The sequence below is a fragment of the Balaenoptera ricei genome, chromosome 1 (assembly GCF_028023285.1).
Source record: "Balaenoptera ricei isolate mBalRic1 chromosome 1, mBalRic1.hap2, whole genome shotgun sequence".
Classification (NCBI taxonomy): Eukaryota; Metazoa; Chordata; class Mammalia; order Artiodactyla; family Balaenopteridae; genus Balaenoptera; species Balaenoptera ricei.
In genome coordinates, this window is record NC_082639.1 from 100213429 (window position 1) to 100236785 (window position 23357).

The 23357-nt window shown below is 36.9% G+C and overlaps 2 protein-coding genes, 1 long non-coding RNA gene and 1 pseudogene across 10 annotated transcripts in view; 1 reads left to right on the forward strand and 3 right to left on the reverse strand.

Moving 5' to 3' along the window:
* The window catches only part of MAGI3 (membrane associated guanylate kinase, WW and PDZ domain containing 3), a 255902-nt gene extending 246988 nt beyond the window's left edge, over positions 1-8914 (forward strand). For 2 of the 6 annotated variants that reach the window (XM_059928156.1, XM_059928164.1), the window contains exons 20-21: positions 4219-4357; positions 5886-8914. In XM_059928156.1, the coding sequence (XP_059784139.1) occupies positions 4219-4357; positions 5886-6982 (1236 nt within the window). In that variant the 3' untranslated portion in view covers positions 6983-8914. Of the gene's footprint in view, positions 1-4218; positions 4358-5166; positions 5227-5885 lie in introns of those variants that run through there. The other 4 variants (XM_059928174.1, XM_059928183.1, XM_059928194.1 and 1 more) reach the window with 2 other exon arrangements.
* LOC132369054 (uncharacterized) lies at positions 5935-10652 on the reverse strand. The gene is made up of 3 exons (XR_009504227.1): positions 7119-10652; positions 6873-6983; positions 5935-6062 (listed from the first exon to the last, which is right to left on the reverse strand). It is a non-coding gene; the product is annotated as an uncharacterized LOC132369054 (long non-coding RNA).
* A 4958-nt stretch (positions 10653-15610) lies between these two features.
* The window catches only part of PHTF1 (putative homeodomain transcription factor 1), a 61781-nt gene continuing 54034 nt past the window's right edge, over positions 15611-23357 (reverse strand). For all 3 annotated transcript variants that reach the window (XM_059928259.1, XM_059928251.1, XM_059928269.1), the window contains 4 exons: positions 18586-18741; positions 17529-17624; positions 16707-16832; positions 15611-16147 (listed from right to left, as the gene is read on the reverse strand). In XM_059928259.1, the coding sequence (XP_059784242.1) occupies positions 16127-16147; positions 16707-16832; positions 17529-17624; positions 18586-18741 (399 nt within the window). In that variant the 3' untranslated portion in view covers positions 15611-16126. The remainder of the gene's footprint in view (positions 16148-16706; positions 16833-17528; positions 17625-18585; positions 18742-23357) is intronic.
* Positions 19959-20593, reverse strand: LOC132351314 (glycine cleavage system H protein, mitochondrial-like; annotated as a pseudogene).

Sequence of the window (23357 nt, forward strand, 5' to 3'; positions counted from 1 at the left end):
CAGACAGGACAAGGATCGAACTCTGGTTCTGCCACCTTGTAGCTGTGCATAGTTGGGTCGCTACTCTGACCCTGCACAAAACGCAGAGCTATAATACACGTAAAATACATGGCCCAAGTAAACTTCTTAAAAGTTTTAGTAAGAGCAGTTTGAGGCACTGTTTATGGGGATGGCATACTTATTTCTGGTTTTCTTGGTCCTTTTTCTCCTCCACCCCCTGCCTTTTTAAAAAAAAATCTCTAAGTCATTTAAATCTGGAGTTTAAAAAAAATCTCCCATTGTATATTGTATCACAAAACTCCAGTTAAACCAAAAACTAGGATATAATTGAAATGTTGCTTTCAAATATAACCCTCAGATACACTAATCGCACCAAATAAAAGGCAAACAAAGAGGCCTTAAAGGATTCTATTTCTAAAACATGTTATTCTTAATAATGAGCAGAAACTTTAGAATTATGGGATTAAATCAGCTTTAATATAAAAAAGAAACTCTGAAATTTGAAAGCAAAAGCAAATAAGCTATTACTGCTATGCCCAGGTTTGTTCTAAACTCTAATAAATCAGCTTTTCAGAGAATTATTTTTCTGGCTACTAAATTATCAAAATCTTGACTTGGTGTAGGGATCATGGGAGCTTTGCTGTAAATGACAACTTACTCAGGTGGCCACTGTCCCAAAAGATGAGCATTTCTCTCCAGCTGACACTCGTGCATGAAGCCACCTGAGCGTCCATCCTGCCTTCCCCTCTTGCCTCTCTCCTCTTCTCCCGTGTCTTTTCTGTTAAGCTGACACTGTACTTTGTGTCCTGTACCTATTATTCCAGTATCTTCAGCACCTGAGGTAGTGCCTTGAATATTGATAGTAGATGCTCCATAGATATTTGTTGAAAGAATAGAATGCATGGTTAATATTTCTAGATAATGAGAGAATTAATTTTTTTTTTTTAATATTTAAGATTAACTCCCAGAACTTATTACTGGGTAGACAGGACTTGGGCTATATGAAGGAATAAGCAGTGTAATAGTATAATTCACTAAAACAAGAAAATGTTAACTTTTAATATAGATGGAAAGGTGTTGAGAGGATCTGTACATTTAGTGAGTCTTCAGCTGGTCCTTAAATCCTGTTAAGATTTAGAGAGGAAGGAAAAAGGTTCTGGATTAAGGGAATGAGAAATCAGCTGAATGGAAAAAGTCCATATTAGGGAATAGTGTCAGACTGAAATATTTGACAAAGAACAGAATCAGATTTAGAAACTATTAAGAGTCTGCTGTCTTCCAGACCACATGTTTGTTTTCACTTGTATTAGTTTTAGTCTCACAAAAACTCTGTGAGGTAGGTGGCATTATCCCCACTTGCAGATTAAAACTGAGGCTCAGGGAGACTCAGTCACAGCCACAGAGGGACCCAGGTCCGTTGTCTCTCAGCCTGGTCTGTGTGCTTTCACATCAGGCCATGATTATGTCGTTTGGACTCAATTCCTTTGGGAGGCATAAAGGGTCTTAACAGGTTGTGAGATAATGTAAGCAATGTGTTAGAAATATTGTTTAGTCATTTTAATACATTTTAGTGGATGTTGTTTTAAAAACTGCAAGACTGCCTTAAAAAAGTGACTTTTTTAAAAATGAACACAATTTTTCTCTATCCTTCTTCCCACTTTCCCTCTTTTGGTTCTCCTATTCTCATTTTTTTCTTCCCCTTTCATTTCTTTCTTCTCTCCTCTCTCTTCTCCTCTGTCCCCCACAATTCTATTTTTCAGTAATACAAACACCTGACCTTGAATCTTTATTCTTATCAAAAGATATATTCCCCATTTTTTGTATTTTTATCACACTTAAATTTTTTAAAGTAACAAACATTTAAAAGAATGTTTACATTTCCCTCTCAAAGGTGTGATTTTTTATCTTAAGCTTTGTGTAGTCCAGTTTAGAACTTTTTCCCCTTTTGAGGGCCTCTCTACCATAAATCTTAAAGCCATGGCTTTCCTCTCCTTCACCCTAATTTAGTTTTTAATTTAAACAAAGATGACACCTGGTGGCAGATCTGTTCAATTACAAGTTTTTTGCAGTTTATTTGTTGTGCTGAAAGAATAAGAAATATGCAGGTTTGGACAGAGAATTTAAGCCAAAGAATATAATTGAAATGAATTATAACCTCAATCACGTTTTTACAAGATGTACCCAAAGCATGCTCCAAGTAGTATCTATTTTAATTTTCACTTCTCTAATTATCAGAGGGTTTTATATCTGGTGCTAATTTGTCATCTGTGTTTCCTCATGAAAATGATTTTTCTATAATCATTTATTGAAGGAAATCTGGGTACCAACTTTTGTTTCACTTACATACCTATTCTGGATATAAGGGTTTTTTAGTGAATTATGTTTATTACTTTTTCTCCATCCTATTATGTTTATTATCATCTTATTTTGGGGTTTTTTTTAGATTTTTTTCCCACTTTGTGTTAAATCCATCTATTTTGTGTTATCCTCCATTTCTTCACTCTTATTTTTTTTCCCATAAATATGCAATAAAACGTTCTATTTTCTTAGTTTACTTGAAAAATTTTTGCATTGTATAGAACGGGGTGCAGTCTATAGTTAAATCTTCATCCTGCTACACTGTTTTTGGTTTTTTTTTTGGCTGCTTGGGTCTTTGTTGCTGCACTTGGGCTTTCACTAGTTGTGGCGAGCGGGGGCTACTCTTCGTTGCGGTGCGCAGGTTTCTCATTGTGGTGGCTTCTCTTGTTGTGGAGCACGGGCTCTAGGCGCACGGGCTTCAGTAGTTGTGGCTCACGGGCTCTAGAGTGCAGGCTCAGTAGTTGTGGCACAGGCTTAGTTGCTCTGCAACACGTGGGATCATCCCGGCCGGACCAGCGATCAAACCCGTGTTCCCTTCACTGGCAGGCAGATTCTTAACCACTGTGCCACCAGGGAAGTCCCTCATCCTGCTATGCTTTAAATCTTTTTTTGGAAAACCAGAAAATAGATAATTTGAAAATTAACATTTATTTGTGCTTGGTGTATAATCCTGTTTTTAGCTCATTAATTGCTCCCAACAACCCCAGGAGGTAGGTAGGTACTAATGTTATCCCCACTTAACAGAGAGGAAAATGAGACCACTCTGCTAGGATGAGGTTGAGCCAGGAGTGAACCACAGACCTTATGACTCCAAAGCCCAGCTCCCAAGCCACTGTGCTCTGCTGCAGCTGTGGATACAGAGCAATCCTACCCACCTCTGTTAAATAATTACTGCGTCCTCTTCTGTTATTTCTGCATTGTTTTAGTAAGCTCTGCAAATATTTGAATTGCTTTTTGGAATTTCAGTAATTGTCCATTGTTCAGTTTTTCTGTTTTGAAGCCAGTACCCTTTAGTTGTTTGTCACCTCGAAATGTTGTTTAAAATCTGGATATATTTTAAAATCATTACCATCATTATCTTTAACCAGGTCCTTTGCAGAAGTTATACTTCACTCATTCACATGTTTCCTTTTTCTTTTCAAATAACTACAGACAACATTTCTAGTAAATAGCAATGGTACTGAGGCATTTTATTCTGATCCCTAATTTTTGTTTGTTTTCTAGGGAAATCACTACACACTAGAGTCATTTAGTGTAAGCCAGCTATTGGTTTTAAATAAGTATTCATATTAGTATGAATTTCTCCAAGCTGAATTTTCTTGAGTTTTAGTCTATAAATATTTCATTTAGGTAATGCCTCATATATGTACAGGGCGTAGCGGCAACACAAAGGAAGGAGTAGGCAGTTCTCCCTGGAGGCCAGGATAGGCTTCAAAGATGAGGAGCCACGTGCCTAGGATTTAGGATATTCAGCTCAAGTCGGAAAGTACCCTTCACAGGCGGATTAATCAGAGGTAGCTCTGTGGTATCATGTGGGTCATAGAGCCTTCACCTCTCCCACCACTTAACCTTTGGTTGAAAACTTTTAGAATTTGATTCTTGACTTCAAGATGCCCAGATCCTGCTTACTAGTCTAGTCATATAAACTTTTATAGCGTAAATAAAACTGGACATCATCTCTTCCTAGTGCTACCACCTGTCTACTCCTCATCAACTCTAGCATAACAACAGCCCTGTGCACAAGTTAAATATTTTACAAAGAGAGTCATTCAGCAGAGTTGGGTGGCTCTAGGGATGACAGAACAGAACTGAAAGAGGATGTGTACTTTCATGTTGTTTCTGTGAATGTTCCCTGTCTAGGTTGGGGACCAGATTGTTGAGATCAATGGAGAACCTACACAAGGCATCACACATACTCGAGCAATTGAGCTCATTCAGGCCGGTGGAAATAAAGTTCTTCTTCTTTTGAGGCCAGGAACTGGCTTGATACCTGACCATGGTAAGTTAAGTAACTCACCTGTAGCTGAAAAGCTGAGAATGTGTTAGGGAGGGGGCAGCAGAAGGAAAAGGAATATCTATTTGGAGGGGACAGATATTTTACTAGCTAATTCAGAGGTAACCACCAGAACCATCTAAAGTTAGTTACTATAAATAATAATATTACAAAATAAGTGACTTCATACAGAACTTTTGTTAGACTAGAATATATATGTTAAGCTAGTTTCAACAGAAAACATAGTTGCTTTTGCAGAGAAACGTGCCTATAAAACACAAGAACATTAGAGGCAAACGATTTTAATGTCATGAAAAGCATTTGAAATCTCTTCAAATGTTATTTTTTTCCTTATAGTAAGATGAGTTTCTCTCTCAATGAGCAGCATAAGAACTTTAGGCTTTTCTGGTCATTTGTCAAAAACAAGTTACTTTAGCTCTACCTGGAGACAAGGAGTTGCACTTGGGACCATTTCTGTAGTCCTGCACTGATCTTAAACTTCCTTGGTTTCACTGTATGTTTTTGAAATATCACAGTATTTGAAAATCACCATTTATCAACTGAGCACACGCGTCTAGAAGTACAATACCACACCATTTAGTCCTTGTCCGTTCCAGTTTCCTCCCTTCCCCCCATAGAGCTTTTGAGGGATAAGTATAGACATGACCTCCTACAGTCCCCTTCCAGCCTGTAATTCTCTGACTGTATTACCTTCCACCATCTGCTTGTAAACCATACGTCCCCGGTGACATCTTTGCTAACTGCGCTGTGGTGTTTTTTTACACAGTCCTAGGCTTTTTCTCTTCCTTCTTCAGGTTTGGCTCCTTCCGGTCTGTGCTCCTACGTGAAACCTGAGCAACATTAAGGCTTTCAGGGCTTTTCTTGGTCTTTCCTTAAAAAGATTTGGTAAATTTGCATGTCTTGTAAATCACTTCCTTCTTTTTTTTTTCTTTTTAATTAAAAATGATGCTATTAAATACATCTACTTCTATCTTCTGCACTTTTCAGTTTCCTTTTGACATTAAATTTGACAGCTTAAAGCAAGAAAATTATTTACAAATGCCCATGAACTCCATTCTGGTTACCACAGTTTGGTCTCCTTTATTAGTGACTTTGGCAAATCCTTAAGCTATATCCATCAATAATAGCTAAATTAGTAAGCTGCTTGGACCAGGTAATTTGGTCCAATTTTATTATTTATTTCTTTTAAGATTTTTATTGGGCTTTTGCTACTTATAAAGAATTTACACATCATATATTATCGTACCTATTATACAAAAGTAATTGGAAAAATGAATACTATTATTTTGTATATATAAAACAACCTACCCTTCAGGTACAAGTATAGCTGTCTGTATACGTCTGCCTTTATAGAGAGAGATCTAAACATACATGAACTTTATTTATAAAATACTCAGGCTGTTTGTTTAAGCAGTCAGTAAAATTCAAATGGCTATCAAAAAATTCAAAACTTAATTGTTCCTATTTATAATTCTAAAATTTAATAATGTTCTACTCAAATCACTTTTTGTAGGTGATTGGAATATTAATAACCCTTCATCTTCCAATGTGATTTATGATGAACAGTCACCATTTCACCCATCTTCACATTCTGCTTCCATATTTGAAGAGTCTCGTGTGCCAGTAATTGAAGAATCTTTGATGAGAGTTCAGATATGTGAAAAGGCAGAAGAATTAAGGGACATGGTGCCTGAAAAGAAAAGCACTTTAAATGAAAATCAGTCTGATATAAAACATCAGTCTCTTCTCCATAAAAATGTGAATAAAAGGGATCCACCCAACAGTCATGGGCACAGTGATAAGAAAAATCTCTTGAAAGTAGAAAATGGTGTCACACCAAGAGGCAGATCTGCTAGTCCCGAAAAGTCAGCCAGTCGATATTCAGAGGAACATTTAGAAAAGATTCCCAGTCCTCTAAAAAATGACCCCAAAAGAAGACCCAGAGATCGATCACTCAGCCCCAGGAAAGGAGAGAATAAAAGTAGTCAGATCAGCACCAGGGCAGCTTCTGGACAAGATCATTGCAGAAAAAGCAGAGGACAGTCTTCAAGCCCAAAGAAGCAGCAAAAAACTGAAGGAAGCAAAGACCAATCAAGTGCGAACCAAAGAGTAGGGGGCCATGTGAGCAACAACGCTGAGCAGATGTCAGATGGGAAAGAAAGGTCAGGTGTTGTCAGGAAAGATACAAATCACAGTCAGCCTGGAAAACACAGAACCAGGTCTCCAGAGAAAAACAGCAAGAGAATGGATGAAAAGTCTCTTCCGTCCAAAAAGACAAATAACACTACTAGTAGAGCTATATCGGAAAATGAAAAAGGAAAGAAAGCAACCTTAGTAGAAACAAGTTCTAGTAAAGATAAAACAGGAGAAAATGTCAAAATATCAGAAAAGAAGCCAAAGCAGGAACCTGAAGAAAGAATGGTTTTAAACAAAATAGAAGATCACAAAAGAAAAGAACTAGAGGCAGCTGACAAAAACAAAGAGAGTGGAGGGTTCAAACCTGAAAGCGGTTCTCCAGCTAAGAAAACACCAATAACTCCAGGGCCTTGGAAGGTGCCAAGTGCAAGTAGAGCCACAGGCACTACTGGGGTGGCCGAGAAGCGACTGTGACCTTTAGTATAAAACAAAGAAAAACAAGTTGTAATCTTCTCCTACTAAAAAGCAGTGTTCCCCTCCCCCCCCAAAATCATTTTTTCAGGAATTCTGAAATACACATAAGTACATTTTAATTTGAGCATCAAGTTACCTAGGCTGCATGAGGGGCCTGCAGGATTGCTAAGAACCCACTGTCCCCCTGGCTGGCTGCACGCCTTGCGCTCAGGAAGGAGCCGCACCCACACCCTCATCGGACACGCCCGGCTCAGGCCGCCCAGCTCGTCTTCATGAGTGTCTGAACAAATGACATGTTGATATTCACAACGTGGTCACAACTCACTTTATCTTTGTGCCAAGTTATCTACTGTATCATGTCTATTTTATCCTTCTCACTCAGATATTTCCACAGTAATGAAAAAACTAGGTTTGGCTTGGAAGTTGATATTCTCAATAGCATGTTGCATGTTCACAGAGAGAAATATTTGAGCCCTTGCAGAAGAAGAGATTGTTAACTCATCATTATAGATGGCAGTTGCCCCTCCTAACAGCTTACTGATGGTCCCCGTTTAAAAATAAAACTCTCAAACATCACTCCTGGAAAGAAAAAAAAAAAATGCAGTCAAATATTGACTTTCTTATGGCTGTTTATTTTAATTTGGCCGGATAAGGTATTTCAAATAACTGTTAAAAAGATGTTATTTACAAATGAATGTTCAAATGAGAAAGCACTTCAGTCGATTAAGAGCTCACCTCCTGCTGTGTTATCCAACCCTAATGTGTTATAGCGTCTCAGATCACCCTTTTATTTCATTTATTTTATTATGAAACCACAAAGAAGCATGTGGAAATATTGCTTATTGCTATTTGAAGAAAAACTACCAAATTTCTATTTCTGGATATCTTGGTTGAACCAACTACTAAGTCATTAGTCATTAATACATAATACATATTTGAAGAGGGACTTAATCATGAAACCAGTTTCACGGTCCATTGCCAGATGAGGTACCAACTCATCTGGCAGCAGCTATACAAGTTCGAATGTTGAGAAGCAGAACCTGTGTGAGACCGGCTCACAAGCAAGTGAGAACAAACGTGGTAGACAGTCCTTGCTAGATCTTATTTAATTTTAATATCTAGCTACATTAACTTATTTACAAACAAGAAAGGGAGAGTAAACATCTGCTTAGCTTGTACAGATTTTCAGAATTCTTTTTTAAAGTCTAATTAAAGATGTTTGTTTGTTGGAAGGTGGAGACAGTTTTTAGCTCCATAAAATAGATCCGGGTTTCTCAGCCCCCGGAAGCAGCATTCAGTAGCATCTATAAATAAAGGAACATTCTCAGAATAAAACCATTTTCTGGAGTATTTGAACACACTTGTTCTGTCACCCTGGGTTCATCTTGTTATTGTGAAACACATCATGTCCAGGTCCTTCCCTCTCAGAGTCTGACTGTGAAATTCTTTAATATAACAACTAAATCAGCCCCTGTAGATAAGACATGCTTCCCAGAGTGAGATTTCTGAAATCCCCTTTTCATCCAGAACTATATTTACCCACCTATTGTAACTACTTGAATAGAGAAGAATTAGAAGGCTTGATAAATGCTAAGAATTTAGTATCACAGAAATGATTTATTTTCCCTATAGTCCACAATTAGTGATAAAAATCCAATTTTTATTGTTAACTGCGACATAACTTTGATGTCATCTGTTGTCAGTCTGATGTGGCTCTTTCCTTTCTAAGTAACCTGTCACTGTACTGATTCTGTACTGACTTAGCAATGTGGCCTTGGAATGCTAAGCAAAATATGGATGTACTGGTTGTAAATGTTTATATATTGTACAGTACCTTTATATATACACTTGAGGTTCTGATTAGAGAAAGAGACCTGTAAATTGCTCGTTATTTTTTATATAGATATTAAAAAAAAAAGAAAAAAATCAGTTCATGGCCTGCATTTCTTTTACTGTCAGGTTTATGTAGTGTTGCTTTTTCTATTTGTGGAGCTAATTCTCATCATGATGTGAGTCCTCAAATAGATTTTTATCCCTACAAGTAACAAATATTCAAAGTCCTACAATCAGAAAGACTCTTACAATGATGACTTTACCTGTATAGCTATACATTTTTATCTATATGTAAAGCTCAAAATTAGTTTGAGTTGAATATCATTATACCTACTTAATACCTTTCACTGTAAGGAAAATAGCTTTGCATAAATAATTTGCTACCCCCCCAAAAATCCTTTCTTACACTGTCAGGGAAAGAAAAGGACTTGTCTTATTGGAAATTGTCATCAGACATTTCTAATGGACATAGCCGTGTAAGTCCAGTTACCACAAGGTCACAAACTCTATTTCATCAGACTATGGCATTTCACATTATTTTTAAATCATTTTATTTACTCTAGGTTGTACTTGTAGAGTGAAGTATTTTGACTTGATTTCACTGAAATTCTTGGTATGAATAATGCCTAAAACCTAGTTCAAGACCATGGTTAACTGAATACTCCTCTTGAGTTGAAAAATCAATTCCCGCCTGCCATTACTGAACTCACACTGAAAATAAACTCCAAACCCTGAGCCCCACCATGGAGATGTGTGTTTGTTGTAGCAAAGCCTGCAGAGTGGCAGCAAAATCATTTCGTTGTTGTTTTAGTGGACATATTTTCTTACTGGTCGTAACAGCAAAAAAGTTCTGGGATGCTATCACGTTGTCTCCCTAGAGATATGATTAGTGAGTAAGAGCCTATAATATTGTCTTCTAACCCTCGTACATTAAATTTTTGGGGCCAAGTAGCATTTGCACAGAGTCAACTCCTATTTCAGAAGTCTTGGACACAGAAAAGCATGTGGCTTTTTATTTCTACCTGAGCATACCTTGGTTATTTCCTTTTTTAATAGTCAGATATTCTCATGTAGAAAAAGTCAAATGCTTTTCGAAGTGAACTAATGAAGAGCTTCATGTTTAATGTGTCCAACATTCAAAGAGAATTGGGTTTTAAGAAAGCAAGGAGTACTCAAATTAGTTAAACTGTGTGACAGTCTTAACTACCGACCTCCACAGAGATGTGTTTAAGCTCGAGCTTAGTCCAGAGTGAGCTCCAGGAACTAAGGAACACTGGTGTAGACAGACTTCAGTCACAAAACGTGATGATTCAGTCTGGCGTGAAGAATATATCAGAGCAACTTCTTACATCATCCTGGCATGCTCCAGTGCTAAGAACTACTTGTGCTTTTTAAACAATAACAGATTTGTTTATTTAGGCAGCTCTTTACTGCTTATGCTATTAAGGTTTATCAGCAATACAATGACTGGTTTAAAGCACGCCATGATTATGACATGAACTCTATAATCTTTGCTTCAGTTGACTGAATTAGTTTAAGATATCCACTAACTTGGATCTGTTTTCAAAGTTTCTATGCAAGTAGAGCCTTAAGTGTAAGAAGGGAGTATGAAGGCTTATCAAGAGTAGAATTTAGTAGAGTTCTGCCAAAGAACTCTGAACCTTTCTCACATACACATTAAGATACAAAAACATAGCCAAGTGCTTTAATTTAGCCTGAACCTATATTTTTCCAAAGAATCCTGTGGTTATTTGTCTATTTTCCAATGTTTGCATTAAAGTCAAGCAGAACTATTAGCAAATGTTTATAGCAAATCAAGAGGCTTATTTTGTCCTTAATAAACAACAACTATTTGTTACCTTGAGTAATACCTTATTACAGCATATAGGCTCAGAGTGTGCTGCAGGAAAGGAATGGAATTATTGCACATTTGGAAAATCAAACTTCATTATTCAAGATGGGCATTAATAACTGCAAGAAGCAAAGGATTACTTTAAATGACCAAACTAGTCAACAGCTGTATAGATGAGATTAAGTTTAATGAATTTACTTCCTGATAATTCCAAATCATACACTATATTTGGGAGTAAGACCCATTTGGCCCATTATAGAGTGTGTAGACTAAAAAATTTTGAAAATGAATTTCATTAATTTGAAAGAGGGTTATTTTTACAGTTCACAGGTTCACTTACCTCTAGATACAATGAACCAAAAATAAAAACACAGACCCGTAAGCTTACACTTTAGAGGACATCCTGGTATTTAGAACTTTTCTACTTGTCTCTGAAAGTTAAGAAAACCATACCCCAATTAGGCAAGTATTTGGTTATTCAGCTTTTCAAAGTGTTTATATTATACATGAGGCATAATGTACATATTTAGGAAGTTTGAAGTCATACCTCCATAGCGATTTTAGGAGACAGAATTTTTCCCAATACAAATTATAAAAGTAGCTGAACAGGTATTTTTCTTATCCATCTATGGTTATTATTTCAATTAAATGTATGTATGGCCTAATCTAGTTCTATTTTTACATCTTGGTTTATTTAATTTCTCAGTACCAGGTAAATGTTAAAGCATCACTCCTTTTGGGAGATCAAAACAAAAGTCCAATCTCCTAGAAATTATTATACAGGAATAAATGAAGCACTGAGAGTACAACTCTTCCATCCTAACAGAAGAAAAAAACAAAAAAACAAAAAAACTACATTAACAGTAAATTACTTGAGGTCTATTATTCATTTATTCTATGCATTTATATTACGTACCTATTATGGGGTCAGGTACTCTTCTGCATTCTGGGGACCTAGGAGTGAAAAACAACAACAACAAAATTCCTGCCTTAAGGGACTTATATTCTAGTGGGGAAGGACAGAAACAAGTAGGCAAAAAATAAATAAGATAATCAGATTCTGATAAGTGCCATGAAGGAAATGAACAGGACCATATATAACTGATAACAAGGATAAGATGGGGAACAACTTTAACTCAGAGAAGGTCCTGCTAAGGAACTGACAGCTGAGAAGCCATTCAGGGGAGAACTTAAGAAAACATTCCAGGCACAGTCTGAGATAAGAAAGAACTTGGTATAATGGAGGAACACAGGGAGGCCAGTGTGGCTGTCAGGTACTGAGGAGGGGAATTTGGAAAGGGAAGCAGGCCTGATAATGAAGGGCCTTGGAGGCCAGCATAGGGAAAGCCAGGAAAGATGTAAGTAGGAATGATATAGTCTCCATATTTTTAAGGTCACTCACGTGGCTGTGGAGAACCAACTGCAGAGGCAAGAATGGGAAGGGAACAGTGGGTCAGCACAGTAATCCAGCTGAGCGCAAAGGAGGCTCAGTCTGTTAGCGGTGGAAACACAGAACCAACGTGACTGGGTGGTAGATTAGATATGGAGGGAAAGAGAGGAGCCAAGAATAAACCCTAAGCCTTTGGCTTGAGCAATTGAGTAAACTTTTTTCTATTTACTAAGGGGGGAAAAACATTTACTCTCCCACCTCAGACAACTTAAAAAAAAAAGAAAGGAAAAATATATATGAAAAAATGGGTGTTAGATGTTGGACAACAGGCAGTAAAAGACAGTGGAATTAAATGAGGTGAGCCCCATGGTTGGCCCAGATTACTTAGAGGCAGTTTCTAGGCTGTGGCATAGGAAGCGGGAACCCAAACTGAACCAAGCAGCCTTGCTGAGTTGAGGAGGTGAGAGTTAAGAATTTGGGGAGGCCAGGACAGCTAGAATTGGCAGGTAGAGTACCAGAGAGAAGACAGCTGCATAGAGAGAAGAGGACAGCTGCACAGAGAGGAGAGAGCTCCAAAAATGTGCAGAGGTTTCCTTTCAAGTTTTCAGGTGAGTATTGATCAGCACAAGGAAATACCCAACAGGGAAAAAAGAACCACCAAAAAGAAGCAGGCCAAAAATTCTTGAGCTGGGAAGGGTTCATGTTCCTACAGTCAAACTGGAAAAACATCATCATGAACAGGGTATCAGGTAGAGGACTCAGGAGGATTTTGCTTCAGTTGTGGAGAAAAGTAGCACCAGAGTAAACGCTGCTCTGGCCCACCTAACAAAGCTTAAAAGCAAGCCTTGAAATGATCAAACTGTTTTCAAGTATCATAACTGCATTCTAAAACAAAGCTCAAGAATATTTAAAAGAATACACACACACGAAAACCCAACACCCAACAATGTAAAAATTCACATCCATTAAGAAATTACTAGGCATGTAAAGAAGCAGGAAAATATGACCCAAAACGAGGAGAAAAATAAATCAATAAAAACAAACCCCAAAATAACACAGATGATAGCTGTTACAATGTTCTTATTTACTATTTCTATTATAAATATTATAAAAACAAGATAGAGAAAAGAAACAGCATGTTAAAGAGAGACATGAGGATACAAAAAAATGAAAAAGCAATATCAAAATTCTGTAGACAAAATACATTGGGTAGGATTAACAGCAAATTAGTGCAGAAGAATAGGTCAGTGAACTTGAGGCACAGCAATAGAAATAGTTGTCCCAGTCTTCTGTCTTTAATAGAAATTAAAAACAGAAGACTGGGACAATGTACAGAACATCAGTAAGCTGTGGGACAACTTCAAGCAACCTAATAAACATATGGAGTCTCAGGAGGTGGGAGACTGGGGTATAGAAAACTTATTTTAAGAAATAACAGTCAAAATTTTTCCAAATTTGATGAAAACTAAAAATCCAGAGACCCAGTAAGTGCAACAAATCCCAAGCACACACACAAAAAATGAAGACAACTACACCAATGCACATTATAACTAAATAGCACAAATTCAATGAAAAAAGATAAAAACCTTAAAAGCAGCCAGAGTTAAAAAAAAAAAAAAAAAAAGACATTACATACAGAAGAACAAAGATGACAGTGACAGCAGACTTCTTGTGAGAAGCAATGCAATCCAGGAGGCAGTAGAGCAGCAACATCTTTAAAACTAGAATTTTATGCCCAGAAAAAACATCTTTCAAATATAAAGATTCAAAAATCTTTCTCAACAAGGTAGGACTATACACCTTGCTAAAAAGATTTTGGATTTTTACCTTCAAAGTAATACTAAGCCATTAATGGATTCTAAACGATGAGACTGAGACTTGCATTTCAGAAAAGACACATTAACTTTTGAGATGAATAGGTGGGCATGGGGGAGAGGGGCAGAAAAGCAGAATCTTGTTCAAAAACAAAGGATGTTGACTTAGATGAGGGTGGTGAAAGTGGGGATGGAGAAGAATGGACTGATTAGAAAAATATCTAGAAGATAATTACTCACAGACTTGATGACTGGATGTGAGGTATGAGAAAGGCAAGAGTGAAAAATGATTCCCAAGTTTCCGACATAAGCAGCTACCCATACAGTTAATTTTACCCACCTGAAAAATCATTTAAACAAATTATACACCATCAAAACCATAATCGAAACAACTCACAAGAGTAAACTATTCTGAGCACTGCATTTACGCTACAGAATTCACTGTGTGAAAAATTCAAATAAAAATAGAACAGTGGTTTTTTTTTTTGTAGGAGAAAAAGATAAAGGCATCAGCTTTCTTCATCCGAAATCTGCACTGAGCAGCTCAATCCTGGATTTGAGATAGCTGCTCTTGTTCCTTATGGAAAATAGTTAAAGCATGATTTCTATGAGCCATCTGTTGAGACACTGAAGTGCCTTTACAGATCAGTTCCTTCCAAAGGTAAATCACTATAATGGGGTTTTACTTTTTAAAAAGAATTGTAACTCTCACGCAGTATTTGGAATGGCTGCAAATTTTTGGTAATCCACTTCTAGTTCAGCAATCTTGCCCCCTATGTTTCTATCTTCACAGTTAGGAATCTATCAGCAAAAGACTTTTAAAGGGTTTTAAACAGTAATTACAAATGTTTGTTGTGGATTTATTAAGGGCTACGTACTTTATGCTATGTTAAGTGCCTTACATGATAATCTCATTTAACCTTAACAACACTATTAGGTAGTTATTATCCTTATTAAACAGGTAAGGAAATTGAGATGCAAAAATGTTAAGTAACTTGCCTTAGACTATGAAGCTAATAAATAGCAGAGCCAAGGATATGAATCCAGAAAGGTCTGACCTCAATTCCTGGACTCAAGAAATTCATCTTTAAACCTCAAAAATCTTCCTGCATCTTAGGATATGTGTAAATGATACACTGATTTTGCATGTACACATTTCACATGTAAAAACTAAGCTTCCTAATTATTTCCATTTAAAAATTCACAAAATCTTGTCATTAAAATGTGGGCTTTCAATTTGCCTCGAGAGATTCTTCAAAGTGGGTAACTTAATGAGCAGGAATTAAATGTAGACTATTAGAGTTTTCATTAACATATGTATACGCATGTATGTGTAACAGGGGATACTGATAAGAGAATCCAAATCATCAGTGGCATAGCTTGGCTCAGTACAGACACCGAGGACATGAGATTATACTGAGGGTTAAATACATTGAGTCTCACAACAGATAAACTATGAACGCTTCACTTAGTAGTGTGATGGGAAACATAGCTCAGATGATTTAAATGGAAAACGTGTTTTCTGGTGGACACGGATGAGGGTGCATAGACTTAAGTTTCTCATGCTGAACTACATGCCATATTACATGCATGACTCTTTCACCAACAACTATACAGTTATTAGGATTAACTTCAAAATTATAAACTAATTAAAATTTTCTCCACAGTTTAACAGAAAATCACAGTTTAAAAGGTTATTTTTTTCTTTCAACAACAACAAAAAAGCCTAGAAACTGAAATTCTGCAATAAAGTTCTTTTATTCAGGTTCAACCTAAAATAGTTTAAACTTGATCTCTCTTTGCTAGAGAAATGAAATCTCCAATTCTATAGACTGTAATAGAAAAGTACTGAATTTGCATATTTCCAATAAAGGATTTTGCTTCATGCTTTGGGCATCTGCCATAGTTACCCAAAAGACTATTTCCAATAAATATAACTGTCACAGCACTGAAATGCCCAGAATAAATTTCTTAACTTAAAAAGTTGTCCTTAAGTTACTATAACACAACAGTCTTCAGTCTCCTGACTATTCATACTATTTGAAAACCATGAAAATACAGGTTTTTAGCATGCACACCCAGTTGGAAAAGGCTCTGTTCCTCTGAAAACACCATTCGTTAGATTAGGTAGAGCTGAGGGCACCTCTCCGTGTGAACAAGCAGGTGGGTGTCTCATGGGTTTGCAGTCATCTCTTTCCTTAATGGGTTAAGCACTGATGCCAGCAAGGGGAGAAAGTCCGGGCACATGACTCAGCTTATGACTTAATTTTCCACAGCTAAGAAAAGAAAATCACCAAAATAGTTAGTTTTATGACAAATAGGTGGGGTTGATAGGTACACTTACATGTAAACCAAGAACCATTTACATAAGAAAAAAGTACCAACTGTGACAACAGCAACCATAGAACATCATAGAGAAAAAACCGTTAACAATTTCCAGGATCAAAAAAGATATACTGCAGTTCATGGGTTTTTGGTTTTCATTCATTCTACCTCTGTACATTTCCCTAGATCAGAGGCCAACACAGCCCACGCTATTAAATTGACATGAGATTCAAACTTGATTTTTTTGTTCCGTTCAAGAGCACGATCTATTGTACTTGCATAAAATGAGAAAACCTAAGCTGAATGTCTATTTCAAATGTCTATTTCTCTACCTCAAGAGTTATTTCCATGCCAGTCCCTCCCTCCCTCCTTCCACCCTCCCTCTCTCGCTCTCTCTCTCTCACACACACACACACACACACACACACACACAGTGGGAAGAACAAAGATTACTATATACAATAAGTTTTAAGACTAAGGCAGATGCTAAAGAGTGATAATCACACTTACTCTTATATTAAATCCTAGAAGATCACTTATAACACCTGAGACAGCAGAAAGGATAACTACTCGTGTGATATTGTAGATCAAGGGATTCATTGTCAGTCCATAGAGTCTAAATGGTGTGTCCAGCTCCTACAAAAACATGAAAGAACTGAGATGAAATACATGGTTTCATAACAGCCATCAGTGATTTCTGGACTGTTTTTTTCAGTCTTGGGAGAGGATGATTGCTTAAAACCTCTTCCCTTAATGTTCAATAGCTACCTTCAAAAAACCTGTAATGAGGGGAAGCGGGGAAGGGATAAATTTGGAATTTGGGATTAACAGATACAGACTATTGTATATAAAATAAACAACAAGGACCTACTGCATTGTACAGGGAACTATGTTCAATATCTTGTAATAACCTATAATGGAAAAGAATCTGAATATATATATCACTTTGCAGTACACCAGAAACATTGTAAATCAACTATACTTCAATTAAAAATAATAATTTTAAAATTAAAAATTAATTAATTAATTAATTAATTAATGCCTGTAATGGACTCTCACCTACTTTTCCACTAGCTAAGTTTTTAAAGGTGGATTCAAGCGATATGCTATTTGTGATTTTTTAATGTAATTTTATAATGTGACAGACATCAGCAATCACTAGAACTTGGGTAATAAGTTGGGAAACTTTTTCTCATAGAGTCATTAACCCCAAACTATCAAGTTGGTAGTTTGAATCTACACAGCATCTATCTGTTACTAGGGTCCTCTCCAAGAAGTACAGCACTGATTTAATTAAGTGGTAGTGAAAATGTATCACGGGATATTACTTACTTTCAACAACTTGGTGGATAGCTTTAATACATTGTTTACTAGAGTAAGCTGTTCTTTCTTATTCGGCTTTTTTTCCATTTTAAGATATAAATTAATCTAAGGGAAGGAATAGAGATTAGGGCAAATGTCATGGAAAAGATAGATATATATATTGCATTCAACATGGCAGATTTTGAGGGCAATGTTTTCAAGTAAAATACATTTCAAAATTCCAGTGGCTCTTTCTTCAGAACACATATGCCACCTACCCAAACCCCCATCCCTAATCAGTCACATATGGCAAAGAAAAGCTATTTAGTGAAGAAAAAATAACAATGAAGCAATTTATCAAAACAATGCAAACTTTTATATTAATTATAGCAATTAAAATGTAAACTCCTTGAGTTCAAAAACTATATCTTATTCATCTTGGTATCCCCCAAATAATCTAACATCCTCATTAAACATTCATGGAATGGAAGAAGATAGCTGCTTTTAATTTACTAATCCCTTGTTTTTCCCCTTATGGTAAGAATTCTCCACTATAATTCTAAGGTCAAAAAAAAAATCTAATGATATTAGGTATTTTTATTTAAAACTTATGGATAAACATGAAATTAAAAACAAAAAAAACTGTATACTACTTTGTATTTATAAGAAACATTTCTCAATTGTAATATCTACTCACATACTAAAGAGCAAGTATTTTCCAAACACTGAATGTATTCAGCATTTGATTGATAGAGAAGAAAGTCAAGGAGCTTATTAAACATCCTTAAATGACAGGTACTCTAAAGATCTAATACTTGACACAGAATATGAGATTAAAAGCATGCTCCATTACCACCAACAAAAATAATTTTTATACTATGAAGTAGCACCCAATCCTGGGAGCAGGTGGGAAAGATAATATCCTCATTTTATAAAGAGGAAACAATTATATAGTTGCAAAGTGACTTGTAAGGTGTAAGGTCATATAGCTAGAAAGTGACAGAATCTAGACTCAACCCTGAATCGTCTGCAGAAATCTTATACCATCTCTAACCACTGAATCAAACTGTCAAGGACCAATCAATACCTGTTCGGTAAGTAATATTGAGACATTGCTGTATTTCTTATTGGTTTCAGACCCCAGTGAGGCTAAGCGCAGTAAGAAAAGTAGTAAAGCTGATTCCCAGATCAAAAACTCCCAATTATAAGCATCATTTAGGAAAGTTTTATGTCCCCGGAGAACCTATGAAAAGGACCAAAAAAAAGTTAAGTTTTTCACTTGTCTTAAAATCTGTAATTACTCCTTTACTCTAGAACTTTAAAAACATTTACAAGATACCAATATTTTAATACTCAAAGTAGGAGACTTTTAATACTCATAAAGTATTATCTATTCAATTAGTAATTATGTATTTCTCTAAGTTTCCTAGATTTTCTTCTTTGCATGAGAGACAGCAAGGGTCTGGAAGTAACAAGGGAAGAAAACATAATAGAATTAGTGAAATAAGACAAATGTATTTCCAAACTCTTTAACCACAAGTGTGCCCACTCACAATTATATGGTGACCATTTTTCAAAGTTGGGTTGGCCAAAAAGTTCCTTTGGTTTTTAAGTAAAAATAAACGACACATTTTTCATTTTCACCAAGAACTTCATTGAACAACGTATTCACCCTTTTGTTCCACTACCTTCTGACATTTTTCAGGCAACTTCATAATTCCATCTTCCCAAAACTTCTTTATCTTTTTGAGCAAAGAACTGTTCCAGGTGCCTTTTACAGTCTTGCAGGGAATTGAAATTTTTTTCCATTAAGAGAATTTTGTAAAGACTGAAATAAATGGAAATCCGAAGGTGCAATGTCTGGTGAATGTGGCGGATGAATCAGAACTTCCCAGCCAAGCTGTAACAGTTTTTGCCTGGTCATCAAAGAAATATGCGGTCTTGCGTTATCCTGATGGAAGATTATGTGTTTGCTGTTGACTAATTCTGGATGCTTTTCGTTGAGTGCTGCTTTCAGTTGGCCTAACTGGGAGCAGTATTTTTTTTTTTTTAAGAAGTTGAATATTTTATTATTAAACTGTTTCTTATTTTCCTGCAAGGCTGTTGCTTCACTGTATAAAAATAGCACCAGCAAACACAGTATATTGCAAAATTAAGATAGTAATGTTCTTTACTGGACACTATACAACTAACAAACTTTTCTCCACTGCCATTTATTTCCAGTGGCAAGTTCATTGAGTATTTTGACCCAAATCCAGGGATGGCTGTAAGCAAGTTACAATGTTATATAAGGTTAATATAACAATGTTATCCTTGAATTACATAATTTTTATAACTAGTTTTACCACAGATAATTTCAGGAATTCTGATTATTATAACTGGAGACTAGCCTAAAAATCACAGGGTGTTGTGAAAAAGATGCATGTGTTTATCTGAAATTAGGAAGTTAAGGGGTATTTTCTTCAAGCAACATTGTTGCAAGTAGTTTCTTTTGCTAAAAGTTGCTTTTTAAAAATCTATCCACCACTAATTTAAGACAACTATGCTAGATTAAGTTGTTTCAAACTAGTTTATTTAGGGGTTCCATTTTCACTCCTCAATAGATTTTATGTATTTCTCATATGCTTCTTCACTCATTAGTTTATCTAGTTCTGAAAGGTTACTGAGTGTCATCTTGATCAGACAACTATCGTCATAACAAGATCTGTTGACAAGTCCTGGATTTTCTGCTAGAGCTTCATTAATTTCAGTTACTTCTCCTGATAGAGAAGAGAGTTCACTAGCAGCTTTCACACTTTCCAAAGCACCAAATTCCTCTTGTTTGTTCAATTTTGTCCCAACTTCAGGCAGACTACAGTAAACAACATCTCCCAACGCTTCCTGTGCAAAATTGCTAATTCCCACTGTTCCAACACCGTTTTCTGTTGTTACCCATTCATGTTTGTCTGTGAATTTACGACCCGACAGCAGAGCGGGTCTGGTGCGCAGCTCCCGGACGGCGCCCGCCCGCAGTCCCCAGGGTCGCGGTGGGCAGGGCGCGTTGGGCTCAGGCTGCAGACCCTGGTCCGCACGCTCCGCGCCACTCGCAGCGCCATGTTCGCAGGGGTGCTGGGAGCAGTATTTGCTGGAATTAATCGTTTGGTTTTCTGGAAGGAGCTCATAATAGAGGACTCTCTTCCAATCCCACCATATACACAACATCACCTCCTTTGGATGAAGACCGGCCTTTGGTGTGGTTGATGATGGTTCATTTCACTTGCCCCGCGATCTCTTCCATTCCACATTATTGTACAGTATCCACTTTTCATTGCCCGTCACAATATGTTTTAAAAATGGAACATTTTCGTTATGTTTAAGCGGAGAATCGCATGTGGAAATACAGTCAAGAAGATTTTTTTCGCTTTACTTACGTGAAACCCAAACATCAAAGCGATGGACGTAACCAAGCTGATGCACATGATTTTCATTGCTCAACTTGGATATTTTGAGTATGTGGGCTATCTCCTGTGTGGTATAATGTTGATTATTCTCAATTAATGTCTCGATTTGATCACTATCAACTCCAACTGGTCTACCCGACCAGGGAGCAACGTCCAGAGAGAAATCTCTAGCACAAAACTTCACAAACCACTTTTGACACGTTCAGTCAGTCACAGCACCTTCTCCATATACTGCACAAGTCTTTCTGCGTTTCATTTGTGGTTTTACCTTTCTTGAAATAATAAAGCATAATATGCCAAAAATGTTGCTTTTTTTCTTCCATCTTCAATATTCCATATTCAATATGGCTACACAAAAATTCACCAGTTTTGATAAGTTTTTTTTTTTTTAATGCAGGCTGATATGACAGCTGTCACAATACAATCTAATGAAATTGTTTCAAATGAAGTTAGGCAACTAAGCACTACTAGAGCCATCTTATGGAAAAAAACCAAACAAACTTTTTGACCAACCCAATAGTAAATTTGCATTTGACTAAGAGAGCCCCCTAAAACATGCGGCCCATCCCACTGGCATGACTAGAAAATCCTGAGGATCAGCTCTTTACTCCACTTTAGGATCTGAATAACAACAGCAGCAGCCACCAATTATCAAATGCCTATTATGTGTCAAGTTTTCAGGTAAAAGTTTTTGTTTATTACAAAATTTTTTTGTTGATTGAAATGTAAAGAAGTTTACTAAGGCAAGCCCAAGGTAAAATGAAATTTATTGAAAAATATACAGAGACCCCTCACAGAAACTAAATGCGGGCCTTTGAAAATCAGGAAGTCAGCAGGCAGCTGCCCTCCCCATCTCCCTTCCACTAGGGCCATTCAGGCTCCCCCCTCCACTCCTCTCAGCTAATTCCACTGCCTTGCGAGACCCTTCTTTACCGCTCCCCCCAACTCTGACTTGTTTCCAATGCTACTGGCCCCAGTGATCCCTTCTGACCTTTCTTCTGCAAAGTCCACCACTGATACCTCAGGTTTTCATTTCTAATTTGCAAAAGAGGGAATATGTTTAGTTTAGTCTGGGTCAGGTATTCACCCCAGCAAGTTACTTACAACTAAGGGGTGGGGGGGAGGGCAGGAGGGAGGAAAGTAACAACTGATAGCAACCTAAAAGTGCTGAAAGTAACTGGCAACCTAGAAATCTCTACCCATTAAAAATATCCTTCAAACATGAAAGTGATAAAAGACATTTTCAAACAAACAAAAACTGAGAGAATTCATCACCAGCAGATTCTTCAAGCAGGCAGGAAATAATCCCAGAGAAAAACACAGAAATGCACAAACTAGTGAAAAGTAATGGAAGGGGTAAATATGTAGGTAAATATAAATGAATAATTAACTACAAAAAGCAATAATAATTACATCTTATGGGTTTAAGATATATGTAAAATTAAAATGAAGGACATGTGTAACACAAAAGTGAATGGGTTAAAAAAAAAAAAAGTGAATGGGTAAATGATATAAAGTGTTGTAAGGTCCTAGCATGGTAAATTAATAATTTTATTAGACTGTAATAAGCTAAGGATTTATGTTGTAATCTCTGGGGTCAAGAGTAGTAAATATATATATATATAAAGTTAACAGAGAGGATTAAATGAAATATTTTAAAATATTTGATTAATAAAAGATGGCCAAAAAAAAGAGAAAAAGGAAAATTAACAAATCAACCAAATAGGACCCAAATAGTATTTGTAGTTATAGTAATAAAGTTTAACTGGGTCAGACATTCCAAAACACTAATACTGGGAGGCTGGATTAAGAAACAAGCAAACAGGAGCAGGACTGGAGACAACATAATGGAGTAGAAGGACCTTGAGCTTACCTCCTCTCACAAGCACACCAAAATCACAACTAACTGCTGAACAACCATCAGTAAAAAAGACTGGAAGCTACCAAAAAAAAATATTCTACATTCAAAGACATAAAGAAGAAACCACAGGGACATGGTAGGAGGGGTGCACTCGCAATATAATCAAATCCCATACAACCTGGGTGGGTGACCCACAAACTGGAGAATAATTATACCACAGAAATTCTCCCAAAGGAATGAGAGCTCTGAGCCCCACACCAGGTTCCCCAGCCTAGGGGTCTGGCACTGGGAGGAGGAGCCCCAGAGCATTTGGCTTTGAAGGCCAGGGGGGCTTGATTGTAGGAACTCCACAGGACTGGGGAAAACAGAGACTTCACTCTTGGAGGGCATATACAAGGTCCTGCGTGCACTGGGACTGAGGGCAAAAGCAGTGACTTCATAGGAGCCTGGGCCAGACCTCCCTGCTGGTCTTGGAGGGTCTCCTGGGAAGGCGGGGGCAGCTGTGGCTCTCTCTAAGATCATAAAAGCTGGTGGCTGACACACTGAGGAGTGTTCATT